The 22,502-nt window shown below is 40.1% G+C and overlaps 1 protein-coding gene and 1 long non-coding RNA gene across 5 annotated transcripts; one reads left to right on the top strand and one right to left on the bottom strand.

Annotated features, from left to right (window-relative positions):
• The first annotated feature begins 161 nt into the window (after positions 1-161).
• On the top strand, positions 162-19,176 carry FAM210A (family with sequence similarity 210 member A). 4 transcript variants are annotated; one of them, XM_041123203.1, is made up of 7 exons: positions 163-299; positions 10,443-10,573; positions 11,568-11,691; positions 12,943-13,415; positions 15,583-15,694; positions 16,992-17,341; positions 17,645-19,176. In XM_041123203.1, exons 4-6 carry the CDS (start codon positions 12,967-12,969, stop codon positions 17,256-17,258), a joined length of 828 nt encoding a protein of 275 aa, XP_040979137.1. In that variant the 5' UTR covers positions 163-299; positions 10,443-10,573; positions 11,568-11,691; positions 12,943-12,966; the 3' UTR covers positions 17,259-17,341; positions 17,645-19,176. The 4 variants fall into 4 exon arrangements, with proteins under 4 accessions (XP_029867085.1, XP_040979137.1, XP_029867083.1 ...); XM_030011225.2 differs by lacking the exons at positions 10,443-10,573; positions 17,645-19,176 and having other exon boundaries at positions 162-299; positions 16,992-17,160; positions 17,194-17,271; XM_030011223.2 differs by lacking the exon at positions 10,443-10,573 and having other exon boundaries at positions 11,571-11,691.
• Positions 6,077-15,189, bottom strand: LOC115340154. The gene is made up of 3 exons (XR_003922945.1): positions 15,029-15,189; positions 10,418-10,481; positions 6,077-6,146 (listed from the first exon to the last, which is right to left on the bottom strand). It is a non-coding gene; the product is annotated as an uncharacterized LOC115340154 (long non-coding RNA).
• Positions 19,177-22,502: the final 3,326 nt, after the last annotated feature.

The following is a 22,502-nucleotide window of genomic DNA, read 5'->3' as shown; positions in this document are numbered from 1 at the left end:
CGCCCGGTCTCGGCCCGCTGAAGCAGAGGACTACGAGCCCCGGGAGGCCGCGCGAGGGGGTGGGGCGGGGCGGGGCGCGCGCCTGCGCAATCGGCCCGGCCGGGCCTTCAAGGTGATGGTGGGGACGGGCGGCGCCGCACGTTGCCCTGCCGCGCGCGCGGGGCGGGGAAGGGGCGGGGACGCGACGCGACGCGACGCGACGGGAGGGGCGCGCGCGGCAGCGGCCGTCGGTCAACCGCCGCCCGGTGCGTCTCCATGGCCGGGGGCCCGTGAGGAGGAGCGGTGGCTTTGGCCACAAGGTACCCGCTCGCGTGGGGCCGAGGGGGAGGGGCTGCCGCCCGGGAGCGGGCGGGCACACGGCGGAGGCGGCGGGGGGAGTGGGGGTCTGCGTTCTCTCTGGCAAACTCCGGGGCCGTTTTGTGTGGCGTGAGCATTGTCGGCCGCCGGTCGCGGACTGTTGTACCGCTCCAGGGCCGTGGTTAGGTTCGGCTCCTCCGGGTGCTTCTCTCCCGAGGCAACCGCTTCCGCGCCTGTTCTGTTGGGTTTTGGTTGTTTTCGGGGTTTTGGGGTTGGGTTTTTTTTTTTCTTTTTTAGATTGCTTAAAGGGGCTCTACAGATATTTTCTTGTTTAATAAGTGTTTTGGGCGGGTTTTAGCGACTCGCTTGTGGCGCGTGACAAATACGAGCAAAAGGGCTGGCTTCCCTCAGTAGGAGAATCTCGGAGCTGAGAAATCCGATTTTTGCTTCTCTTGCCTGTCCGCTGGTAAAAAATCACGTTTTTGGCTCACCTTGAGCTTTCAGCGCTTTTTTCTCTTGCGCTTTGTACGGACTAGCTTTGGAGGTCTCTGAATCCGTAGGAGGCAGTGGCTGGCTGAACAAGACACAAGCCTCTTGGCAAAGTCGCATGGAGTTACGGTCCTCATTAGTAATCTGCTTCTGGTAATCGACCAGGGGAGTTATCCAAGGAGTCAGACTGAGAAGTCGTAAGAATTTTTGTTAAGGCTTTTAAGTCAAATGTGGATTTGTGTCAGGTAGTGCAAACTGCATGTTCAGCCTCATTTATGTCCATTTCTGAAATGTCTTCTACAAGTTGGCCCAAAAGAGAAAACATTAGTTTGGACATGAAGTGTCGTAGAATTCCTTACCAAAACTAATTCTTAAAATGAAAGCGTTCCTCAATTTACCTAAACCCCAAGATGTTATTGTTGTTAGAAGTATAAACATAAAATGATTTGCCAAAGTTTTGCTATTTTAGGGAGAGACAGGGAACAAGTTCCTCAGTTGGAATGTGTCTTGCTGCACGTGCTGCTAGCTTATGTGACTTGCAGCTGCTTCGTGTGGGAAATGCATGCACAGAGGATAACGTGTCCCCACCATCCATCTCCTCCTATGGGGCTGACAGCAGGTGTTTATCTCTTTTTCTGTTCAAGGGCTGTTTGAGGTAAAAGAGGTATGATTGGCCTCTGTGTGAGCATTATTGAATTGCACTCGCTGTGTGAGAAGCAATTCTGTCAGGGAGGGGAAAAAAAAAATCATTTGATGATTTAGGTGGATATCAGGTGGCTTGCACATGGCAAAAACTGAGTAGGGAAATTCAGACTGCTAAAGAGTATGTAAGGAATGTAAGAAGTTAAAGATTTGTCTAGCATGACTGTCTACAGATCTACTTCACAGACTATAGCAGCTGATAAGAAAAAGGTTTGACCTGGTTTTGGTTTTTAAAAGGATCTGTGTAATTCTCCTGCTGTAGATGATCTTTTCTCCAGATGAACTGACCTAGCTCTGTGTGTATGCTTATAGGCATCACTAAGAAATTGAAGTCTGTTTTTGCAAGACAGGGAGTTCCTGATGTCCCCTTTTCTCAGATAACAGCCCTCAGTTTGCATCTTGACACCTTTCTGGATCTGTAGGGAGTTCTGACTGGTCTTGAAGATACGGCCACAACAAATTCAAGTCAAAAGCAGAGAGCGCACTGATTTTTAAAATGTAAAACTGCTAGTTGAATCCATAATATTCCTTGCAGTCAGTTAGTTTTGCAGACTGGAAAGAAGATCCAATATAGTTCTTGTTGGTGTTGATACACTGCAAACCCAGGTAGTTGAAGCTGAACTTATTTTGCAAATTAGATGCCGAAGCAAATTCAACATCGATCAGCAATATTTCAGTATTAAGAATGGAATAAAACCTCTAGAAGAACTGAGGCCTGGGCCCAAAACATGATTGAAGTCTTCCTGGACAGTAATGTATCATCACAATAGCTCATAAGGATTTTACTTTGATATTCTGATGGGTAACTAGCCAGTTCCATCACTGCAGATCAAGGATCAACCTCAGGGTCAGGGATTCTTAATGACTCTAAAGTACCTCTCGTAGATTTTTTGACTTGAGACAAATGGATGGTGCAGTATGGCAATAACAACAACAAAAAAGCATACTGCCCAAGTTATAGGACTTTTCCTTAATTTTTAAGTCTTGGATCATGATACCTCTAAAAACCACGTTATTCTTTATTTCCCTGTCATTATAATAAAATTACAGTAAGAGTAGAAAGTTAGTTAAAAAATGCTTATGATCTGTTGTGATGATACCTTCTGCAAGTCAGTTGGTCTTGAAGGTACTAGTACAGGTGTGTTAAGCCCAATATACTTTGTTCATATGAAGTCAAGAATGTATCACTTCAAACTGTCAGGAAAATTATGGTTTGACCAGGTGTTAGTAGGCCAGATTGGTGTGCCTAGTTATGTCAGCCTTCCCACCTTTTGTCTACCTTAGTAGGTAAGCAGTTAAGGACAGAAGTCATTTCTGCTTTAGGGCACTGGGATTACACAATAGGGCTTCACGCTGGTTGCTGTCTAGACTTCTGCAGCGCAAATAGTAATGACCTGTGTTCTCATTAATTTTGTGTTTCCTCTAAACAGCTCTAATCCTTTCTACCCCAGTGCCTTCCATTACTCAGTTCTCCCCACATGATCTTCAAACTAGCTACACATCATACGATTCAACAAAAAATGAAAATTTGTTGTTGTGTTACCAGACATGACACTGCTCCTTCTAAACAAAGACATCTGAATGGTAAAACTAGGTCTTACTCTGTGCACATCAGAAAGTACCACTTAGCTGGGCTGTAAATTTTAATTCCATGGATCTACTATTTGATTTTGTCCAAAAACTGACCTTGACCATGTGTAACAGTTCTTACATAAACAAAACAAGAAGTTGCATGGCTGTGATTGTGACTTTGTAGAGCATGCTAGCAGATGATCCCTTGCAGCTCTCTAGAACTTGAGTAGGCTGTCCTTCCGGAGTGGGATGAGGGAAGGGAATGGGTGTTAATACAGTCAGGTGCTCACGAACAAAATATAAAGCACAGCAGTAGTTTTTTTTCAAATGGATGGATTTTGTAGCTTCTAAATAAAAATACCTGAGTGGCTTTACAGCAGTTCTGTAAGTCTCTTCCAAAAGTGGCTAGTGGAAGAGTTGAGTAGAACATGAGGGCACTTATCTTTTAACTGTAATTAGTTAACTGTAATGCGCTTTCAAAGGTTGCAGTGTTGCAGTCACAGGATTCCTTTCTCAACCTGAATGCAGCAATGTAGTAAATCTGCTACTTCAGACTGTGAGCAGGGGCATTATTAGGGTCCTGTTCCTGAAGTCCCATCAGAGTCCCTTCTGGTGTGAAGACAGCTCTGTGAGTCTGATGCTCTTTGGGACACTTGTAGATGGTGTCATTTTGTTACTTGCATGGCTGCCAACATTAGCAATCATGTCATCTGTGCTAAAGATGCTGTGTAAGGCATTAAATTGAATAATGGGCAAGAAAGTTTATCCACTCAGGTATCAAGACCTTAATAAAAATAATACTTCTTTCATAAGAACAGTCCACATTCATTTGTAGAGTTGTGGGGAATAGTATTTACTAAAAATTAGAACAAGAGTGTGGTTTTGAGCATGTGTGTGTTCTGTAAATGTTATGATCAACCTCTTCACACATAATTTTTCAAGATATTCTGATTGATACTACACATATTTCCCCATATGGAGAAGTTTGAATTCACAACAGAGAATTCAACACTTGCTTTGAATATTTAGAAAAGATTTGTACTCGAAGTGAATGTCTGCCAACAGTAATTCTGCTGAAAGATGAACGTTCTGTGTTTTTTGCTGGGAAAAACGACAGCTTTTCAGTGTTTGAAAATGTGAAATAAATGTGGTGGGAGAATAAAAGAAAAAAAATCTTGAACCTCATGCTTCCACTGTGAATTCTGCTGTTAATGAAGCTCTGGGTTTTTTTCAGTTTGGGGCTGGTTTACAGTTATTCCTACTTTGTTTCTAGTTGTGAGGCTTCAGAGTTTTTCCTTGAGCATGTTTTTTGAAAGTCTTAGAAGCACTTTGGGTGAATTTGATGGGTAAAAGACTCCTTACTTGGTGGGGGTTGTTTTAACTGTTTTGTAAAATTGTTACATAATATAATTTGCATTTAAAATATTACAGCCAATACCATTGATTACAATTGGGTTATGGAGGGAAGAGATACAGAACAATGAGACAAGACCTGTGAAGATTCAAGGTAGCAAAAATAGTGTTTGTTAAGGCTAGAAAAGAAACAGTTTGGTAGTCACAATGGAAGATGAGGCCAAAGGGTCTACAGAGTTGGTGCTAAGATCCAAGTTTAAGCGTATTCCTAATAAATGCCTTTTATAATTAGTCAAGAGAAAGTATTTGAGTACCTAAGCTCTTATTCTATGGTCCGGTCAAAAAGGCTGAACTTTATTTGGGTTAGCACCATTTGTTTTAGTGAAAGTCACAGTATCTGCAGCATGTCTCCAGTTGTTTCATTAGACCTTTGAGGAATAAATATGTGATCATAACCCTAAGAGCTGTTTAAATTAAATATAATCTAAGTTTTATATGTCAGTGAAGTCCTGAGTGATCAGAAAGATTATGAATTAAAAAATGAGCTTGGCTACTAGAATCCAAATTATGAATAGCAGGAAGTCTTGAGCAAGCTGGAGTTTAGCTTTGTCTGCAACCTTTTGACTGTTACTGATGGCTCTGTTAGTGAAAAGATGTGCACAGCGGATCTGAACTCTGAAGAGAGAGATAGCAGAACTTCACAAAAGAAATATCTGAACCCTGAACGTAGAACTAACAGTCATGTTTCTAATGCCTTCCAGCATGTCTTAAAATGTAGAGTCAGAACTCTTGAGATGATCAGTGAAAGTCAAAAGAGGCAAGGAATCTGCCAGGTAAAGTTCAATGAACTATCAAGGGGGAGATCCTAAGAGATTCTCAAACAATGTTTTGGTGAAGTGTGGAACACTGATGTGTGTATGTATTTGTGTTTTAGCATCTAACCCCTCACCAGTTCAGTTGTAGGGGTTTTTTTTTCTGAGTGAGTTCAAAGTCATATGCAGGAAACGGCTGAGGTGAGGCTTGCTTATGTGAATTACCTTTTGCAGCCCCTTTTAGTTACTTAGTAGAAGCTTCCCACTGCTTTGTAAACTGCACCACCACCCCCACACTCCCCTACACCTCCGTGTTAAGGGCCCTCTGGTTGAAAACCCTCTGACAGAAAAACACAAGTGTTTTGAGGGGAATGAACTAATGATACATTGGGAGATACAAGGACAAAAGAGGCTATTAGGGCTTGCTTGGGAAAGTTATTACACAAGAGTGGAATAGAAAGGAGGGAGAATTGGATCTCATTTTGATCATTAGCTTAAAGTGAAAGGTAATGGGCAGAAGGGCAAAATAATACACAGATAAGTACAATCCCTGCTTTGAACTAACAAAGAGCTTTTTAAACATATTTAGCATAGATGTATATGTCTATTTCTAAGCTTAGCTAAAAGCATGACTTCTCTAACTTGCTTATTGCAGACGTGTGTCTAAAGAGTGACAAATAGACAAAAACCCAAATCAGCACTTTAAAAGGCAGGTTTTTTCCCCTTCCTTTGACATGTGCCTGTTACTTTGGGTGGCTCTGGAACCAACATAGAAGTTCCAGCAAATTTACGCTTGTTGGAAGGAATTGTGGAGAGTAGAGACCTTTTGTAGTATTAGTGTAAGAGGTGTACTTACGCAGAAATTCAGTAGAGGGCAGAATGAAACTTCTGAACGAAGGGACCCAGGGTAGCTGTTCGGCACTGCAAGGCAGGAAAACAGTTAAAAGATGGAATAGCACCAGTTATTTAAAACATAGTTCTAAAGAGCAGTAAGCACTACAAGTGATTGTGATACTTTCTTTTAGAAGAATTGGAGAGAGAACATTTACACTTATTATATAATGCTTAGCTGTGTGGAAGCATAAGATCTAATGCCTTCCAACATAGAGGAAAATGGGGATACCGCTGTCATATTGACTGGGTGCAGATCAGCTGTTAAGCCTCCTGTTTAGCATTCCAGATCTATAACTCAACACACAGGCATTGCATTAGGTTCTCCTGTTTTATTTGCCTTCTGAATCCAATGTTCAGACTTTATAAATGTCTGCAAGAAGTTTTATTCTTCCTAAAGCTACTTTTTGTTGTGCTTTCTAATACTTAAGTATTGGAAGATTGTAGTAGTGAAGATTGCTGTGTGTGTAAGGACCCTATGAGTGTTTATTCTACTTTCTTGACTTCACTAAGTTTGTTTTAGCAAGAGCAAGAGTAGTTGAGATAAAATAAGGGTAAAAAAGTTGTTGGCTTGTCTCCACTTATATCAGTATTGAGCTGTAGTAATATGATCAATTTAAAAATTATAGCATAGCATTTACTAAGTGAAGAGATTAGACATGATGGAGGTGGGATGGGGCTAATGTTTTAGGGTAATTTGTCTACAAGAGTTTACTCTTTCATTTGTTTTACTGTGATGATTTTTTACCAACAGTTTAATAAATTTCACCATGACTTATTTTGCATTACTCCCTTTAACCTAAAATGTGGTGTTGTATGTTTTGGTTTTTTTTTTCAGACAGCCCTAAATGGTAGACAAGATTGGATGGCTAGTGATGCCCAAACTTCAAATTATAACCAAGTTTCCTAGTTTAGAATGAATAACAGATTGTATCAGGGACACTGCAAAAGTAGTAAAAGTCATAATATAAATTCTAAATGCTCATTCATATACTCTGGAGGTACTAATAAAAAGAATAAAAAGTCCCTATACACTGCCGTTTTCCTGTCTGTGGGTAGTGATTGCATGCTATGCTGAACCATTGCAGTTACTAAGAGGTTTATCATTATATTTTACATTGAGTTTAGGAAAAACAATGATGCTTTGCACGTATTGCACTATTATTATAATGATTTTAAAACGTGTTCCCAGGTTTTTAGGCAACCCATGATGTTTTCTGTTCAGTTGTAGTTTTCTTATTTTGGTTTATTAGTTTGGCAAGATGCTTTTTTTTTTTTTTTTAAATATACTGCTAGTAAGTTCTTGACAAGAACAATTTAAATCTGAAAACAAGTTTTGGGATTTTTTTTTTAATTATGTTTAGTAAAAATGTAAGCAATACAGTGGGGTTTTTTATTAAACTGAGCTGTTTGGATGAGATCTCTGTACATTTGCTTTTTATGCAGTCTGAAAGGTGAGCTGGAAAGGATTTCTGAAAACTTGGTTTGTGTCCTTTCAAAATCCTTCTGTATATACAACACACAACCCTCAAAGTTTGCTTGATTTTACACTAAAAATGACAAGAATGTAAATCAATTCTCTGGGTTCACAGAAGGGTGCCTTGGGAATGGAAAAAAGCTCATGGATTGTCATTGGGAACTCTCTTGTGGTATAATTAATGTTCTTTTTTTAAACAGTAACAGAACAAGTGAAAATGCTTTGAATTCATCCATATTTACATATTGTATTCAGAGTGTTTCTGGTAGAATTGAGAAAATAAACCACTGTAGTCTACATATGCTACACCCGCAATTCCCTCAGATGCTTTCTGACCTCTTGTAAAAGAACTTACACTAAAGTTTTTGCCATCTTATATCCACACCTGTTCTTGTATTTTAATTTCTCTGGTAGCTCAAAAAAAGTTAATTGTAACAGGGTAACTGTTTTTATACAAGTCATCCTGATGAAAGTTTCATCTGACAGCATCTCTGGCATGATTTCTCTTGCCAACAGCAGATATCTGCAGCAGCCTTTGCTGTACCTATATTGGCCTGGCTTGCTGCTTCTGTGTTTTCCAATGATCCCCTGTTTCTTTTTTGCATAAAATGTTAGCACACATCCAAAACCATGAATTTGTGGTAGTCACATAGACCAGTTCTGTGACATTGAGAGATCCTGAATTTTTGTTGTCCCCAGGAACAAAAGCAAGTCTAATCTCTACTTCCTAGTAATCACTGGAAGGCAAAGACGTAGCAGAGCAAATCCAAGAGATAGTTCTCTTGGAGTACATCATGTTTATGCCAAAGCTGATCTAAATTATAACAGAAGTACAAAAGTTTGCTAAATAGAACCTTCAGCGCTGTGATGAGAAGCTGATCTATGCTTTTCCTCAAGAGGCCACTAGAGCACTCCTTTTGTGTCAGAGGGCTTGTTAATAGCTTGCCATGAGACAGACGTGCCTTCAGGAACTAAATGGGTGTCCAAGAATCCCAACCAGGAGTATGTCCTGAACAGCCAAGATCTCTTCAGCTCAGTTTACAGCCAGCTGGAGATACTACTAAATAGTTAGCCAGAAAATGACAGCACTGAAGAGGACACCTTATCCCAGAAGTGTTTGTATATCTTTTCATAGTTTGTCGACTAGCATCTAGGCAGTTACTGACAACATGGGATTCTTAAAGCAGAGAACAGCTATATTTGTCCTTAGACATCTCCATATTTATTTTTTTTCCTTGTGGCATTTTTAAGAGAAAGCTAATGTAGAAATCTAAGATGCTTTAAAACACTTTCTGCTCCCCACCCCTGCAAAATTCTCATGCCACAGATTGGCTGCTTTTCCTTCCACCTTGGTATCTGAAGATTCTAGCTTCTGTCCTTTTCTATGCCTTTGCAGTATCATGCAACAGCATGAAAAAAAATTAAATACACTAAAATGAAGAAACAACTTTTGAGAAGTCACTAGGTGCAATTGTGGATAACATTTAGGTTACTGTCCTGACTTCTTGAGAATCTGAGTGGTTTTAACAACCTAAAGTTACAGGGGCAATTGTACAGCTTATAGCTCCAGTAATTTCTTTAAGAAAAGTATTATATTTAGAGAATAAAATTGTCTCAAATCCATAGGCTGACACACTTTCTCCCACTGCCTGTTGAGTGCACAGGGTACTAGGAGCTCCCTTTCACTAATTGCATCTTAAAGGACAGATTTCTCTGTATTCATCTCATGTTTTAGAGGGACGAAACAACTAGTTTCGTATTTTTTTGGACCTCCAACCACATTAAGTGTGCACTTTGAGTTGTCTGTCCTGTTTAAGATGTTTGCAATGTTGAGCCAAAAGTAATTAAAATATTAGTTTAGCAGCTGCATCTATCACCCCTTTAACAATATTCATTTCTTTAAAATCAATTTACAAAGTGTATGCTATATTAATCTGTTATTTTATTCATTTGCCTTTCCTACATCCTACTGTAACCATTATAATACTTCCCTTGTTTCGTCTTATAGTGCTGCTGGATAGTAGTGTAATCCTCAACTTACTGACACTTCAAAAGTCTCTCCTTTGTTCATTTAGATAAGTAAAATAAAGCACGTACCTATGAAACACAGTAGAATTGTTAGGAAAATTCCAACCTTGTTTTGAAAAACCTGTTTTCTTTTATTCTCTCAAATACAAGTACTATTGTATCTAAGCCTTTTCTTATATACCAAGCATCTAGCAAAAAGCTTTTTTAAAGTGGAGAAGCAAAAATTAAGCTGTTTCACAGTATTAGCTAGAACCCATACTATTGTCTGTGCTTACAAGGTTCATGACCTTTTCAGGATCTATGCTAGATGGTTAGGGAACCTCCCCTTTGATCAGCCAGATCTTGCATAATGGAGGAAAAAACCCTTAATGAGTTCCAAGTCCATCTGAGGATATAGAAACAAAAAAAGTGGTGTGGCAAGTCTTGTCAGTGGCCGTGCTAGTTCCTCTGCTTTAAAGCCATTGGTGACATTCTATTTTTAAATCTTATACGGTGCACCTAACTCTGTGAGCAGAGGCCTTGAAACTCATTTACTAATCACAACTATGCTAGCAACTGACTGATGAGTGTTGAACACATAGTAGTGACCCATTGCTTCTTCATGTTAAAGAGAATTCTCACCCCCTGGGAGCCATTTCGTACCCCAATGTTCTGCAGCCATTGTAATGAATCAGAGGTGTGGTACGGTCTTACTTTTGTGCTGTCAGTAGCTGCAGGACAGCAAAACCTGGAAACTGTTCTGAGAAATGCTACTATATGTATACTATATAGAATGGGAAAATTCAGAAATACTTACTCGGTTTCTTCTTGCTTCTGTACAGAAGAACGATCTCCTTCCAAGGCTGTTGGAATGCAGACCCCTGTTAATAACATTAATGAACCAAAATCAGAGTGCTAAGCATGGTTTCCCCCATGTTGTATGGTGGCAAGTTTCAAAGCTTGTTTGGAACAGGTGCTTTTCAATAGGGTACCATCCACTGAAAATAGCTGAACAGCAGAAGTCTGACCCAAGAGCTCCCAAATTCTCACAGATGGATAGGTATCCTTTGCTGAGTCTGCTGGCGGGATATTGTGAAAATCTACTTAGGGCAGATGCTCAGTGTTGTGTACTGTTAGTGAGAGGGGGAAACAGTCCTCTGTGGAGAGTTTTAATCCCTCAGGAGTGTAAGTGGCAATAGGCAAGCCAGGTAGTTGTCTTCTTCCAGTTTGTTGTTATAATTTCTATAAATCAGTAAGGTGGTTGGTATATGACAGTCCCATCTTCACACTTGAGTTTTCCTGAGTGTTTTCCACTACTTTTTGTTTTGAGAAGCAATTGCATTTGGATCTAAGTAGTCAGCAAGAATCTCCGCTTCTTGTAAAACCAGAGATACCACAAGCAGTTACAACTTCCAGTGAATTCTTACAGAAGACTGACTTGCTCTATAAGCAGCAGTACTTCTTGGCTCCCACTGAGTTCCTAACTCAACTGCTTGCTTGCATAGAGACTAGAGTTCCCTTTTCCCCTGTTGATGCAATACCTCCTGTTAGTGTGAGTTCAACAAAAGTGGGTGTCTATGCTTCACATGCAAGGTAGAGGTTACTGGGAAGTTTGAAACCATTCTGCCAATCTTTTCCCCGCATCAAACATTGTTTAATTCTAGTAATTGCAATTAATTCAAGCACAACAATAACATAAAAATACCTAGAAAATATATAGGCAGGAATGTTCCAACAGATGCATTTGGGTTATGAAACTTCTGTCTCTTGGAAGGAAACAGTAATTCACAGTTGAGGAACTTCTAAGTTACACAGAAAAAAAATCTCCCATTAGTGTGTCAGTATCCAAAGGGGAATTTATACCAATAAATTCTTCAGTAAGCAAGGTTTCAGGCTGACCAAAAATCTTCGTAATGTTAGTTTGCCGTTGTTGCTATTTCTCTAAATGCACCTTTTTTCTACTTTAGCAGAGTCATCAATATGTTCAAGACATATATTTGAAAGGTGGTGAACTAGTGGAAGAGTTGCAACTTTTTGAAGATACAAACCTTGCCATACTTTTCTTGTTGCATATCTGGAAAGTAATAAAGGGTATGTATGGGTTCATTTTTTTTTTTAAAACTTCTGCCTATGTTATGAAGTATTAATCATTTTCAGCAGCCTAGACAAATTCACTATCAAAACACCTGACTGAAAGATATTTAAGTCTATAGGTGAAGCAGACACGAAGACAACAGTGGAGTTTCAATTAAACTTGAATGATTTCTAGTTAGGATCAAGAATTATGACAATTAAAAACATAAAAGCATCAGAAAGAGTCAAAGGTTGTAATATGACTTAACTGGCATTTGTTGCATAAAATCGATTAGTGGCACTTTTTTGGAAGGAAGGAAAATTAGTTCTGTAACTTGCAGTCATTGTATAAAGGAAAGGAGAGAGTTGGTAGTTCATTCACTAGTTCAAAGCATGCATTTGGGGCAGGGGTGGAAATGACCTCTTTATGTCTATGCATGCCAAACATAATTCCTCTATTCTTCTGTGGGGAATCTCTCAATGGTTCTTTTGAACTTTCAGGAGTAACTGTTAAGTGTTCAAAATCATAAAGTTAACTGGGCTATCCACAGTTTTAAAATATTCTTTGCATTGTAATATTTTGGAAATTGCAGTTCAATTTTGCTCCTGTTAATACATGACATTCAACAGCACCATCCCCCTTCCTAACAGGTGTATACTGGCAGGCTGTTATGGTTAGGTTTGTTACTATTAAGGGGATTGATTGATTATTAATACTAATTATTATTATTGATTTGTGTGTGTGTGTGTATGAACCTTTACTCTTAGTTCAAAATAGTATAGAACATGAAAAAATATACCAAAACTAAGAATGTATTTGCACCAAAAATTAATTTTAATTGCACTAGAGTGAGTTCATACTACATTTATGTAGGCTCGAAGTGTCACTCTAACTATCAGCTGCTACTAGAAGTGAAGTTTCAAGGGTAATTTTTCAATAACTATGCCAGATTATGCAGATAAAAGCAGTAGATAGCACTAAACACCTAGAAATCTTTTTAGAGAGTAGAATGAGCATTTTAGCTGTGAGGAGCAGAGTGTGTTAAGTGAAGGGGCCATTTTAGTTCAGAATGCTAAAAATGTGAGTTCTAAAATTATTTGCTTAATTCTAGAAGGTAACAGTTTCTGCAAAGCAAGATAAGGAAAACATTTTAAAGTAGAAGAATAGAAAGCAATTTAAAATTTGAGAATTTCAAGTGGCATTGGAGCAAATAGAAATCAGATTATTGAAATGCATTTCATTTACTCTTTTTTGTTTCCTTTCTATAGAAACCTCAGCCACACTTCATCAAAATGCAGCGGAGTCTATTACATACTGCATCTCAGCTGGCGCATGGGACTTGTTTGGTTTTTCCTCGCACTAGTACCTTTCAGTGCTTAAAAGGACAATCAGTGTTGTCTAATGTTGGATGCAAAGTGATTTTAGCACTGGACCCTCCTAAACGATGTCTTCATGCAGGTGCAGCACACTTTGCCTCAAAGAAAAGCGCTTTTTCATCACAGCCAGCAGACACTCCTCACAAAGTATCAGAAGAGAGAAATCCTTTAACTTCGGCCACTGATACACCCAAGCAGAGCCCTGTAGAGTCAGATTCTTCAGATCCTGATCCGTTACAAGACAAATCAATTAGTCTCGTTCAGAGATTCAAGAAAACTTTTAAACAGTATGGAAAAGTCATGATTCCAGTGCATCTTCTGACTTCCACTGTATGGTTTGGATCCTTTTACTATGCAGCCATGAAGTAAGTTGGTATTTTGTTGCAGTGCCCAATACTGCTGTTGAATTGAGACTGACTTTCACAGGTGAAAGGACATATAAATTATTATTACATGTTAAAAAGTGCCTCTATATCTAGTAGGGAAATGATGCTTCAGTTAAAAATGTAGCCGAAGATTAGTATCAAAAGTATATAGGATTCATGAGAGTGTCACGTACATACTGTTGTCATGCAGTTATTGCTGTGTACCAGATATGTTGCTAACATTTGAAGGAATGCTCATCTCCCCAAAATATGCATGGATGTAAACAGCATTGAAATTACTAGTAACCTCTCACAAGGTAAAAATAGGGATTTGGAATCCTGATTACAAATTGCTAGGTGAGATCTTTATAGACCTGTTCTTTTTTTGCTGTTGGACTTGAGGGTTATTTCACCCCTTCTTCCCCCCTTCATCCCCAATCCTCCCTCATCACTGGACTTCCATCTCGTTTACCTCACTCTGAGCTCCTTGCAAGCCATGTATATCTTTTCCTTTTTTACTTCTGTTTCCTGTCTTTCCTGTCTTCCACTGAAAAAATTGCTACTGTAGGCCAGACTTTTTAATTGGAAATTAAATATTTGTGAGGCTAAAAAAAAGATAAGTATTCTAATTTTAGTTTCTTTCAGCTATAGCATGTGCCAGATACTGTTCTGGAAAATGGCATTTAATGGGGAAAAAAACCTACTGTATCAGCTATGCGCTGCTAGTTCAGGTGAAAGAGTTTTTATCTATCTGCAAATGGTTTGCTAAATATGAGTAAATATTTATCTCTGGATTGCAAGTGTATATTTAATAATAGAAAGTATGAAACAATGACAGTTCATGGCGGCAGCAATGGGGCTTTGACATCTGAATGCCTTACCGCACAAGTGTTTGTTTTAGTTACTCTAACCAGCTGGCATAATTGCCCTTTCTAGGAGCTATAGATCCAAATGTCATTCTAAATTTAGCTCATGTCAGAGGAATAAAGGTCTTGAGCTATAAAAATATTTTGCTTTGGATGAATTCAGGTTGATGCTTACATCCAGACATTTCAGATTGAGTGAAGATTACTTTTCTTGAAACACTTAAGTTAGCTGCTAAAATCAGTATTTATTTGATGGATGAAAACAACAGAAATATTTAACTAGAAACTAATTATAACAAAGCTTCAGTTTGTCATGCCACAGGAGCAAGAACCTCCTGAAGTGGAAAAATACCTTTCAGAATGACTGCTCATGATATGAGAGTAAACAATGGTGGTTTATGAAATAACATGGTTAATGCTGTCTTTCAGATCTTACTTGGTCTCCATTTTCTACTCTGGGGCTAGGCCTTCAGATTGTAGTTCTAGTAACTGTTAGTAAATTACTGCCTGTTATTGTTACTGATGCTGAAGTGAACGCATGCACAGAAGAATGCTTTAAATAGTAGGTAGAAATGGATAATGATACTAATAATACATCACTAAATATTGGAAAGTCAGGTCATCTATAACTGCATGTAGCTTTCTACTGTAATGTAAAGACAGTCTGTCTTTTTTTCTTTGGTGCTGATGTTAGCTTCGCTGGTTTTCAAATAGAAAGAAACGGTGATAGGAGCTCCCTCCACCCACCTTATATTGACAGGGTAGAACAACTGGGCACAAAACCCCTGAAGTCTTGTCCATATAGCATGTTGCTTCCTTTTCTTTTGCCACATTCCATTTGTTTGATATATTTAAAAGTGAATGGAGGACACAGAAGTATGGATTCAGTGCTTCTGGGCACGCTGCAGATTAGTCTGAAATTTTAGAAAGAAAAAAAAATTATTTGGGGTAAAACAGAACATGAAGTTGAACCTGCACAACGGGAGCCTGAGTAACTGACTTACCACCATTATATCTACTTGCCTCCAAACGTAATAAACTGGGACACAGGTAAGTTAGTAGCTACTCAGCCCAACAGGGATAGTATAAATGAGTCACCTCTTGGAATCCTGAAAAGAACATTAATTTGCCTATATGTACAGAAATATAAATCCTGTAAGTATATTGATTAGATGAAAAAATACTTTGCTATCAAATTACAAAGTTTGTATAATAGAGTTAAAGAATGGAAATGGTACTGTAAATCACTGTTCAGGTTTCAAATTCCAATTCAGGTTGCCAATTTTTTTTCTCTTTTATAGAGGCGTGAATGTTGTTCCATTCCTGGAGTTGATTGGCTTACCAGAGAGCATAGTAAACATCCTGAAAAATTCCCAGAGTGGAAATGCACTAACTGCATATGCATTGTATAAAGTAAGTATAATTATAGTTTGTAAATAAGCTCTAAATCTTGCCTGGTGAACTGAACAGGGTTTATTTGTTTACAGCAGAAAGAATTAATGCTGTTTTCGCTCTTTGATAGTTACACATACTTCGGCATTCATTTTTGTAGTAAGAGTAGTCACGTGCAAATTGATAGGGACTCTGTGTTCCTTTAAGGAGTCTGTATTTCTAAAATAACTTCTTTGTTTGCTGCAGAACTGTTGTCTGCCCTCAGAGCTTTAATTACAATTAAGTTATTCCTCTGTATTCCTGACATAATGAACAGGATAAAGAGGTAAAGTCTAAACACCTCATGATTTCCAGGTAAACATACAGTTGTTATTGTCCTAGAGGATTCGCTAGTTTGTCTTCCTACCTTAGTTCTCCATCATTGTCAAGTACTTTTGTTGTCCATTTGAATGAATGAATTACATTCAGGTTTGGGTCTCTTTTTATTGCTTTATAGGTGCACAATCTGTGTTTGGGAAACTTGAAACATGTCAGACCATGCAAAAACAAAGTTCTATATTTGCTTCGAATGCCACTTATCTGTTTTGTTTCCAAACGCGATGTGCTTCTTACCTGTTATTTAAAGGTGTTATTTTCCCAAACAAAATGTGAAAGCACTACTCTTGCTAATTATTCCTGTGCCTAAAAGAGACCAATAAATAAATGTGGTTAAATATAAAGAATTTATTATAGCTGGGAGATATGGCAGAAACTTTCAAGATGTGGAAGCATTAGAATAGGTTGCAAAGGGAAGATTGTGCAGGCTTTATCTTTGAAGTTCTGAAAGAACAGGTTAGTCTATCTAGAATAATGAACCTGGTTTGTTGTGTCTTGGATTAGCTGACCTCTGAAGGTCTCTTTTAGCTCTAGCTTTCTATGTGTGGGTCCTAGTTTTGGACTGAAAGATGCCTATACTCTTGTGAATTTTAGAATTTAAAGTATATCTTGTTTGCTTACATGGCTCAGTGTTGACATACTGTCTGTTCTGAATTGCATTCTGAGATGCCTAATGCTCATCCCACAAGCTGTACAGGGAGTTGTTGGTTTTTTTGTTTTTAAATGTAAATCTAATGCCTGTGCTAGTTTTGTCAAAAGGATACTTTAAGTAAAAAGTATGCATTTCTGGGGGATCCACTGTAAATTGGCTTGTTTCCTTATAAACAGAAGATCTTTTTAGTATCTGACACTGGCCAAAATAGATTTTCCATATTAAAAATACCTTTTGCTAGATAATATTGTCCTGTTATATTGATATGGTGTGTTCTTTGGTTTCTTTAAGATTGCAACTCCTGCCAGATACACTGTGACTTTGGGAGGAACATCCATCACTGTTAAATATCTACGTAAGAATGGCTACATGTCCACACCACCACCAGTAAAGGAATATCTACAAGATAGAATGGAGGAAACAAAAGATAAAATTACAGAGAAGATGGAAGAAACAAAAGATAAAATTACAGAGAAGATGGAGGAAACAAAAGATAAAATTACAGAGAAGATACAAGAAACCAAAGATAAAGTTTCATTTAAAAAAATAAAGGACTAGGAGGGATGCTTAATTTTTGGATATATCAAATTTAGCACTTTAACCTTTTGTGAGGCAGGATATACAAAGTGCACTTCTAAGCTTTTTTCTTTTTTTCCTTTCTTTTTTTTCTTTTTTTCTTTTCTCTTCTTTTTTCTTTTTTCTCTTTTTCTTTTTCTTCTTTTTCTTTTTTCTTTTTTTTTTTTTTTTTCTTTTCTCTTTTTCTCTTTTTCTCTTTTTCTCTTTTCTCTTTTTCTCTTTTCTTTTCTCTTTTTCTCTTTTTCTTCTTTTTCTCTTTTTCTCTTTTCTTCTTTCTTCTTTTTCTTCTTTTTCTTCTTTTTCTTCTTTTTCTTCTTTTTCTTCTTTTTCTTCTTTTTCTTCTTTTTCTTCTTTTCTTCTTTTTTTTCTTTTTTTTCTTTTTTTTCTTTTCCCGTTGTCTGGAGACTACAATTGCTCTGTGGATTTAAAAATTCTGTATATTCACCAAGGTTAAAGTTCCCTGGGGGAGAGTAGTTGTGACAAAATTTCAATTTACAGAAGGAATAATGAATCACAAATTAGAAGTTCATGTGTCCGTTGGTAATCGTGTTAACAGTTACTCTTCCCTCTTTTCTTCCCCCTGCCCCCCTCAAAATGAAGATGGTTTCTTTCAAAAGCCACTACTTTATTCTTCTTCCATCATAGTGCACAGCCATTATTCCATTAGACTGAATCTTCCATTAAATGAGAATGAAGATTCCTCTGCTGGGAAAGGCAACATATTTTGCTTTTCAGAGTATGTGGACCCAGGCCTCTTCAATAGTGATCATCTCTCAACTTGGAGACAGACCATTATCAGTGATACTGCACATGAAGGAATCAATGGATTAGCCAGTCAGTTGGAATGAATTGTAATGGCTACACTAACTTCAGCTGAGCTGAGCTGTGATAGTTTACAGGTTTGGACTATGAATCTTTCTTGGACAGTGTATCTTTTCAGAAATCTCAACTGAAATCTATGGGAAGATGAGTTAATCACAGTAGCCATACTGTCAAGTGTACTTTGTTTCCTAAAGTTGATTTACAGTAGAAAAAAGTTATTAAATGAAATTAATCAATAATTGTATATTAAAAACTAGGATTTTTTATTATGTTGAAGTTTACAAAAGTGTTCCATTTCATTTTCAGAACAAAAAAAATTCTGAAAGAGAAGTTTACTTGAGAAATTGGTATACCAAGGGGCTTTTTAAATACATGCAAAGTTAAGAGTTAAACCCAAAAGTTCCTCCTCCCATTCAGGAATCCCTCAGACTTTAGTAGAACAATTTAACTAAAATAAGCATAATTTCAGAGACAGAGATCACCATCTACCAAACTTTTTTTCCCCTGGATTTTCTTAGGTCAAGCAAATACTTATTCATAGCTGAAGGCTGAAATGCTGTCTCAGAGATGTCATAAAGGACTAAAGTTCAAACTGTTCTTGACTGGGCAGGCAACCTTTCTCTCATGGTTTTACTCAAATGTAGGCTAAATTGAAGTGTTCTTTTTTCCTATTTCTATTACAAATCCCACTTTGTAGCTGTGCTCTGCATGTGTATCTTGTTTCATAAAGGTGTTTTTTTGCAGGGGGATATGCAGAAGCAACAGAGTTGGGCCCCAAGCATTGTAAATTACTAGAATAAAAGAATATGGCTGACAAAGTATCAGCTCTGTCCCACTCTTATGTGTTCAGTCAAGTCACTGAGAGCCTCGCCATGTTTGAGTGAGTTGAACTTCATTAACTTAATTATGCAGGATTGATTATATACTTCTCTGCCTCTGTCCACATGTCAAATCGTGACTGCAATCTATTGCCTACCTCACAGGGATGTTGTGAGGAATAATCATTGTATATACATCTTCAGGGCACTGAAAAGTGCCATGTTTTCTGATAAATATTATTAAAAAATAATTCTGTGAACTCTTATGCTGCTGAGATAAGCACTACTGTAGAATTAGAGTTAATAGATGCTTTTCTTTTTTTCTATTTTAGTGTACTTTTCCTTACTCTCCTCATGCACGCATTCTTCTGATGTGGGCGTTTGTTCTGGTTTTCCATTGTTGCAGGTAGTGTTGCCTCTGTCCTGCAGCACCCTGCAAAGCCTGAAGTCTGCCCCAGTAATACAGCATGGTCATCCTTGCAGTCTGGGACCACACGTGGGAACCTCTTGGTGCAGCTCACAGGATCCATCTCTTCTCTGCACATGGCAGGGGTTGCACAGGGTTGCTGTCCTAGGATGGGTCTGTAGCCCCCCCAGGCATGTTAGAACTCATTTATTACATAAGGTTTTTTTGGTACCCCCATCCTCTTGCCCTTCCCCATGTCCAGCTGCTTGCATGATCCCTCACTGCCAATGCTAAGTGCAAAACATCTCCTCTCTTAACTTTGTGCAGTAGACTGTCCTAGGTGACCATTTCTGTATCTGCAGGAGCAGCTCATAGTGACTATTGGCAAGGGCCTCATCTATGTACTGTTTGGTCAATTTTGCAGCATGAACAGCCTCAAGGAGTTTCTGGAACAGCCCCATCCTCCACCCAGCACATCAATTAACAAAGCACACAATTAGGTGGATTGATCTACACAAAGCGGGAGGGGAAATCAAGACTTTGAAAATCTGACCTGGAGAGCAATTAGTCAAATGCTCGGTTGCACTGGTGACCTTGTCTCAAATCAGCCTCATCTGGAATCAGTGCATTGCCTCATTAGCACAGAGACCAGCTGGGGTGTCCCTGGGCCACCCAGGGGATGAACGATACTAGCCCACTGGGTGCCCAGCATGTACCCAGCTACACCGCAGTTTTAACTATAGGATGAAGTTGACTTTCATCCTTGTAGCTATCTATCTCACTTATAACTTGATTTCCACAATACTCTTACCACAATACTTGGGTGCACTTCTTGTTACTGATGGGTCCCTGTGGCTGGATGGAAGCCAGTGTCCATCCCCCTTTGGTGAGGCAGTGCACCCCAACTGCTCGCAGGCTGGGTGTTTGCATCAAGCAAGGGGCTGCCTGAGGACAACACCGGGTCTCCTCTTACTGGTGCCCAAGCCAGCAGAGTTGGCACGCTGCCACGTGGCAGCAGCATCCCTCAAGGTGGAGCAGCACCAGGGGGTGCCTTTGGCAGCACAGAAGGAACAGAGAGGCAGGTGCCATGGCCTAGGAAAGCAAACAGTTTGGCTGCAGCACCTAGAGCTGACATTGAGGCAGCCAAGCGACCTGAGCAAGGGGGTGCCCAGCAGAGCTCTGTGAGCTCTCCCCAGCAGAGTGCCAAGAGCCCTTGGTGAGGTGAAAAGCCCAGGCAGAAGCCCAGGAGCCCCATCCATTGCCTGCAGGACCATCCAGTCAGTGCTAGGAGGGGCTGCCTTCTGGCAGCTCAGCATCCTCATGGGAAAGGGCTGTCCCTTTGTCCCTTTACCTGTCCTTTAAGCCCAGGGGGAGTCCCTCCACCTCTTTGCAAAACCTTCAGCAATCTGGTGAGACCAGGACTAAGGCATCTACCACCACACAAAGTGCTGCTTTGATGACTTACCCCACTTCTGCCTGCTCCCTGCCCCACACATAACACCAGTGGAGACCATCATGTTGTCTGCTTCTGGTACAGGTACATATGTGAAGGCACTGAGCGCCTGCCAGAGCAGAAGCTGGAAATGAAGTCACAGCTCAAGCAGAAGCTGACATAGTGCCCAAGCAGGACCAGGAGCCAAAGGTACAGCCTGAGATGGGGCTAGACCCAGAGTCGCAATCCCAGAGCTGAAGTAGTGGCCCAAGACAGGGATGAAGATGCAGCCCGTGTAAGAGCCCAAGCCAAGTGACTGCTCAAGCAGGAGTTCAAGCCAAAGTCACGGCCTGAGATGAAGTAGCAACCTGAGCTGGAGGCAAAGTCTGGCTGGAGCTAAATAAAGAGCCTGAGATGGGGCTGGAGGCAAAATAATGCCCAAATGAGGACCAGCGCCAAAGATATGACTCCCTCAGGAGCAGGAGCCAAAGTTTCAGCCCAAGCACTGTTTGGAGCCGAAGTCACGGCTGAAGATGGGGCCAGAGTCAAAGTAACGGCCCAAACAGGGACTGGAGCAAAAAAAAAAAAAAAAATCACAGCCCAATATCAGGCCAGAGCCGTATTTGCCACCTGAGGTAGTGCCAGAGCCAAAGTCATAACCCAAGATGGGCTGGGATGAAAACCATGGCCAGAGATGGAGCCAGAGCGTACATTGCTGCCCGAATAGCAGTCAGAACTACAACATCTGCCTGAACGTGGACCAGAGCCAAATTTGCGTTGGAGGCAAGTAGCAGTCCAAGATAAGGCAGGAGCTGAACTCACAGCTCAATATAGGGCCAGAGCCAAAAAAATCACAACCAGAGATGCCATTGGAGATGAAGCCACAGACCAACATGTGGCTGGAGCCAAAGCAACAACCTGCTACCAAGCCATAGCCAAAGTTGCAGACCAAGCAGGCACTGGAGCTGAAGTAGTGACCCGGTATTAGGCCAGACCAGAGTCAGAGGCCTGAGATGGGTCTGGAGCTGAAATTGCAACCTGAAATTGGAATGGAGCTGAAATCACATCTAGAGATGGGGCCAGAGCTGAAGCCATGGCCCAAGATTTCAGCCAGAGGCAAAGTAACAGCCCAAGATGTAGCAAGGGATGAATTAACAACCCAAATAATAGGGGCTGGAGCCAAAGAAAGACGTGGCCTGAGATTGGGCCAGAGCCAAAGACAGAGCACAAATATCACCACCGCTGCTGTTGCAGCTCAAGATGGAGTTGAAATCACAGCCTGATATGGGGCTGGAGCCAAACTTGTGGCTCAAAGTGGGGCCAGAGCCAAAGTTGCAACCCAGTAGTGAACCAGAGACAAAGATGTGGATGGCGAGGTGGCCAGGGTCAAAGTCACAGCTTGATATGGGGCTGGAGCTGAAGTAGCAGCCAAAATACGTGCCAGAGCCACAACAGCTTTCCAAGCAGGGCCAGAGCCAAAGTTGTGCTCTGATGTCAAGCTGATGGCAAAGTAGCTGCCTGAGATGGCACCAGACCCAAAGTCGCAGGCTGAGCAGGGGCCAATATCAGACCAGAGATTAAGTCACAGGCCAAAACCAAACCTGCAATCAGATATTATGCTGGAGCCAAAGTGGCAGCCCAAGATGGGGAGACAAATTTTTGGCCTGAGCAATGGCTGGAGCCAAAGTTGCAGATGAAGCTGTAGCTGGAGACAGAGTCACAACCCAAGATGGGGCTGGAGCCAAAGC

This window comes from Aquila chrysaetos, chromosome 4 (assembly GCF_900496995.4).
Source record: "Aquila chrysaetos chrysaetos chromosome 4, bAquChr1.4, whole genome shotgun sequence".
NCBI classification, from domain to species: Eukaryota; Metazoa; Chordata; class Aves; order Accipitriformes; family Accipitridae; genus Aquila; species Aquila chrysaetos.
Note: the sequence above shows the minus strand (reverse complement) of the source record. Positions and strands in the feature narration are given on the sequence as shown.

Bases quoted from the DNA above. Each gene is read 5' to 3' on its own strand.
- FAM210A (XM_030011223.2), top strand. From the start codon at position 12,967: ATGCAGCGGAGTCTATTACATACTGCATCTCAGCTGGCGCATGGGACT. The intron at 13,416-15,582 runs GTAAGTTGGTAT...TCTCTTTTATAG, and splicing joins TTTTACTATGCAGCCATGAA to AGGCGTGAATGTTGTTCCAT. The intron at 15,695-16,991 runs GTAAGTATAATT...GGTTTCTTTAAG, and splicing joins CTGCATATGCATTGTATAAA to ATTGCAACTCCTGCCAGATA.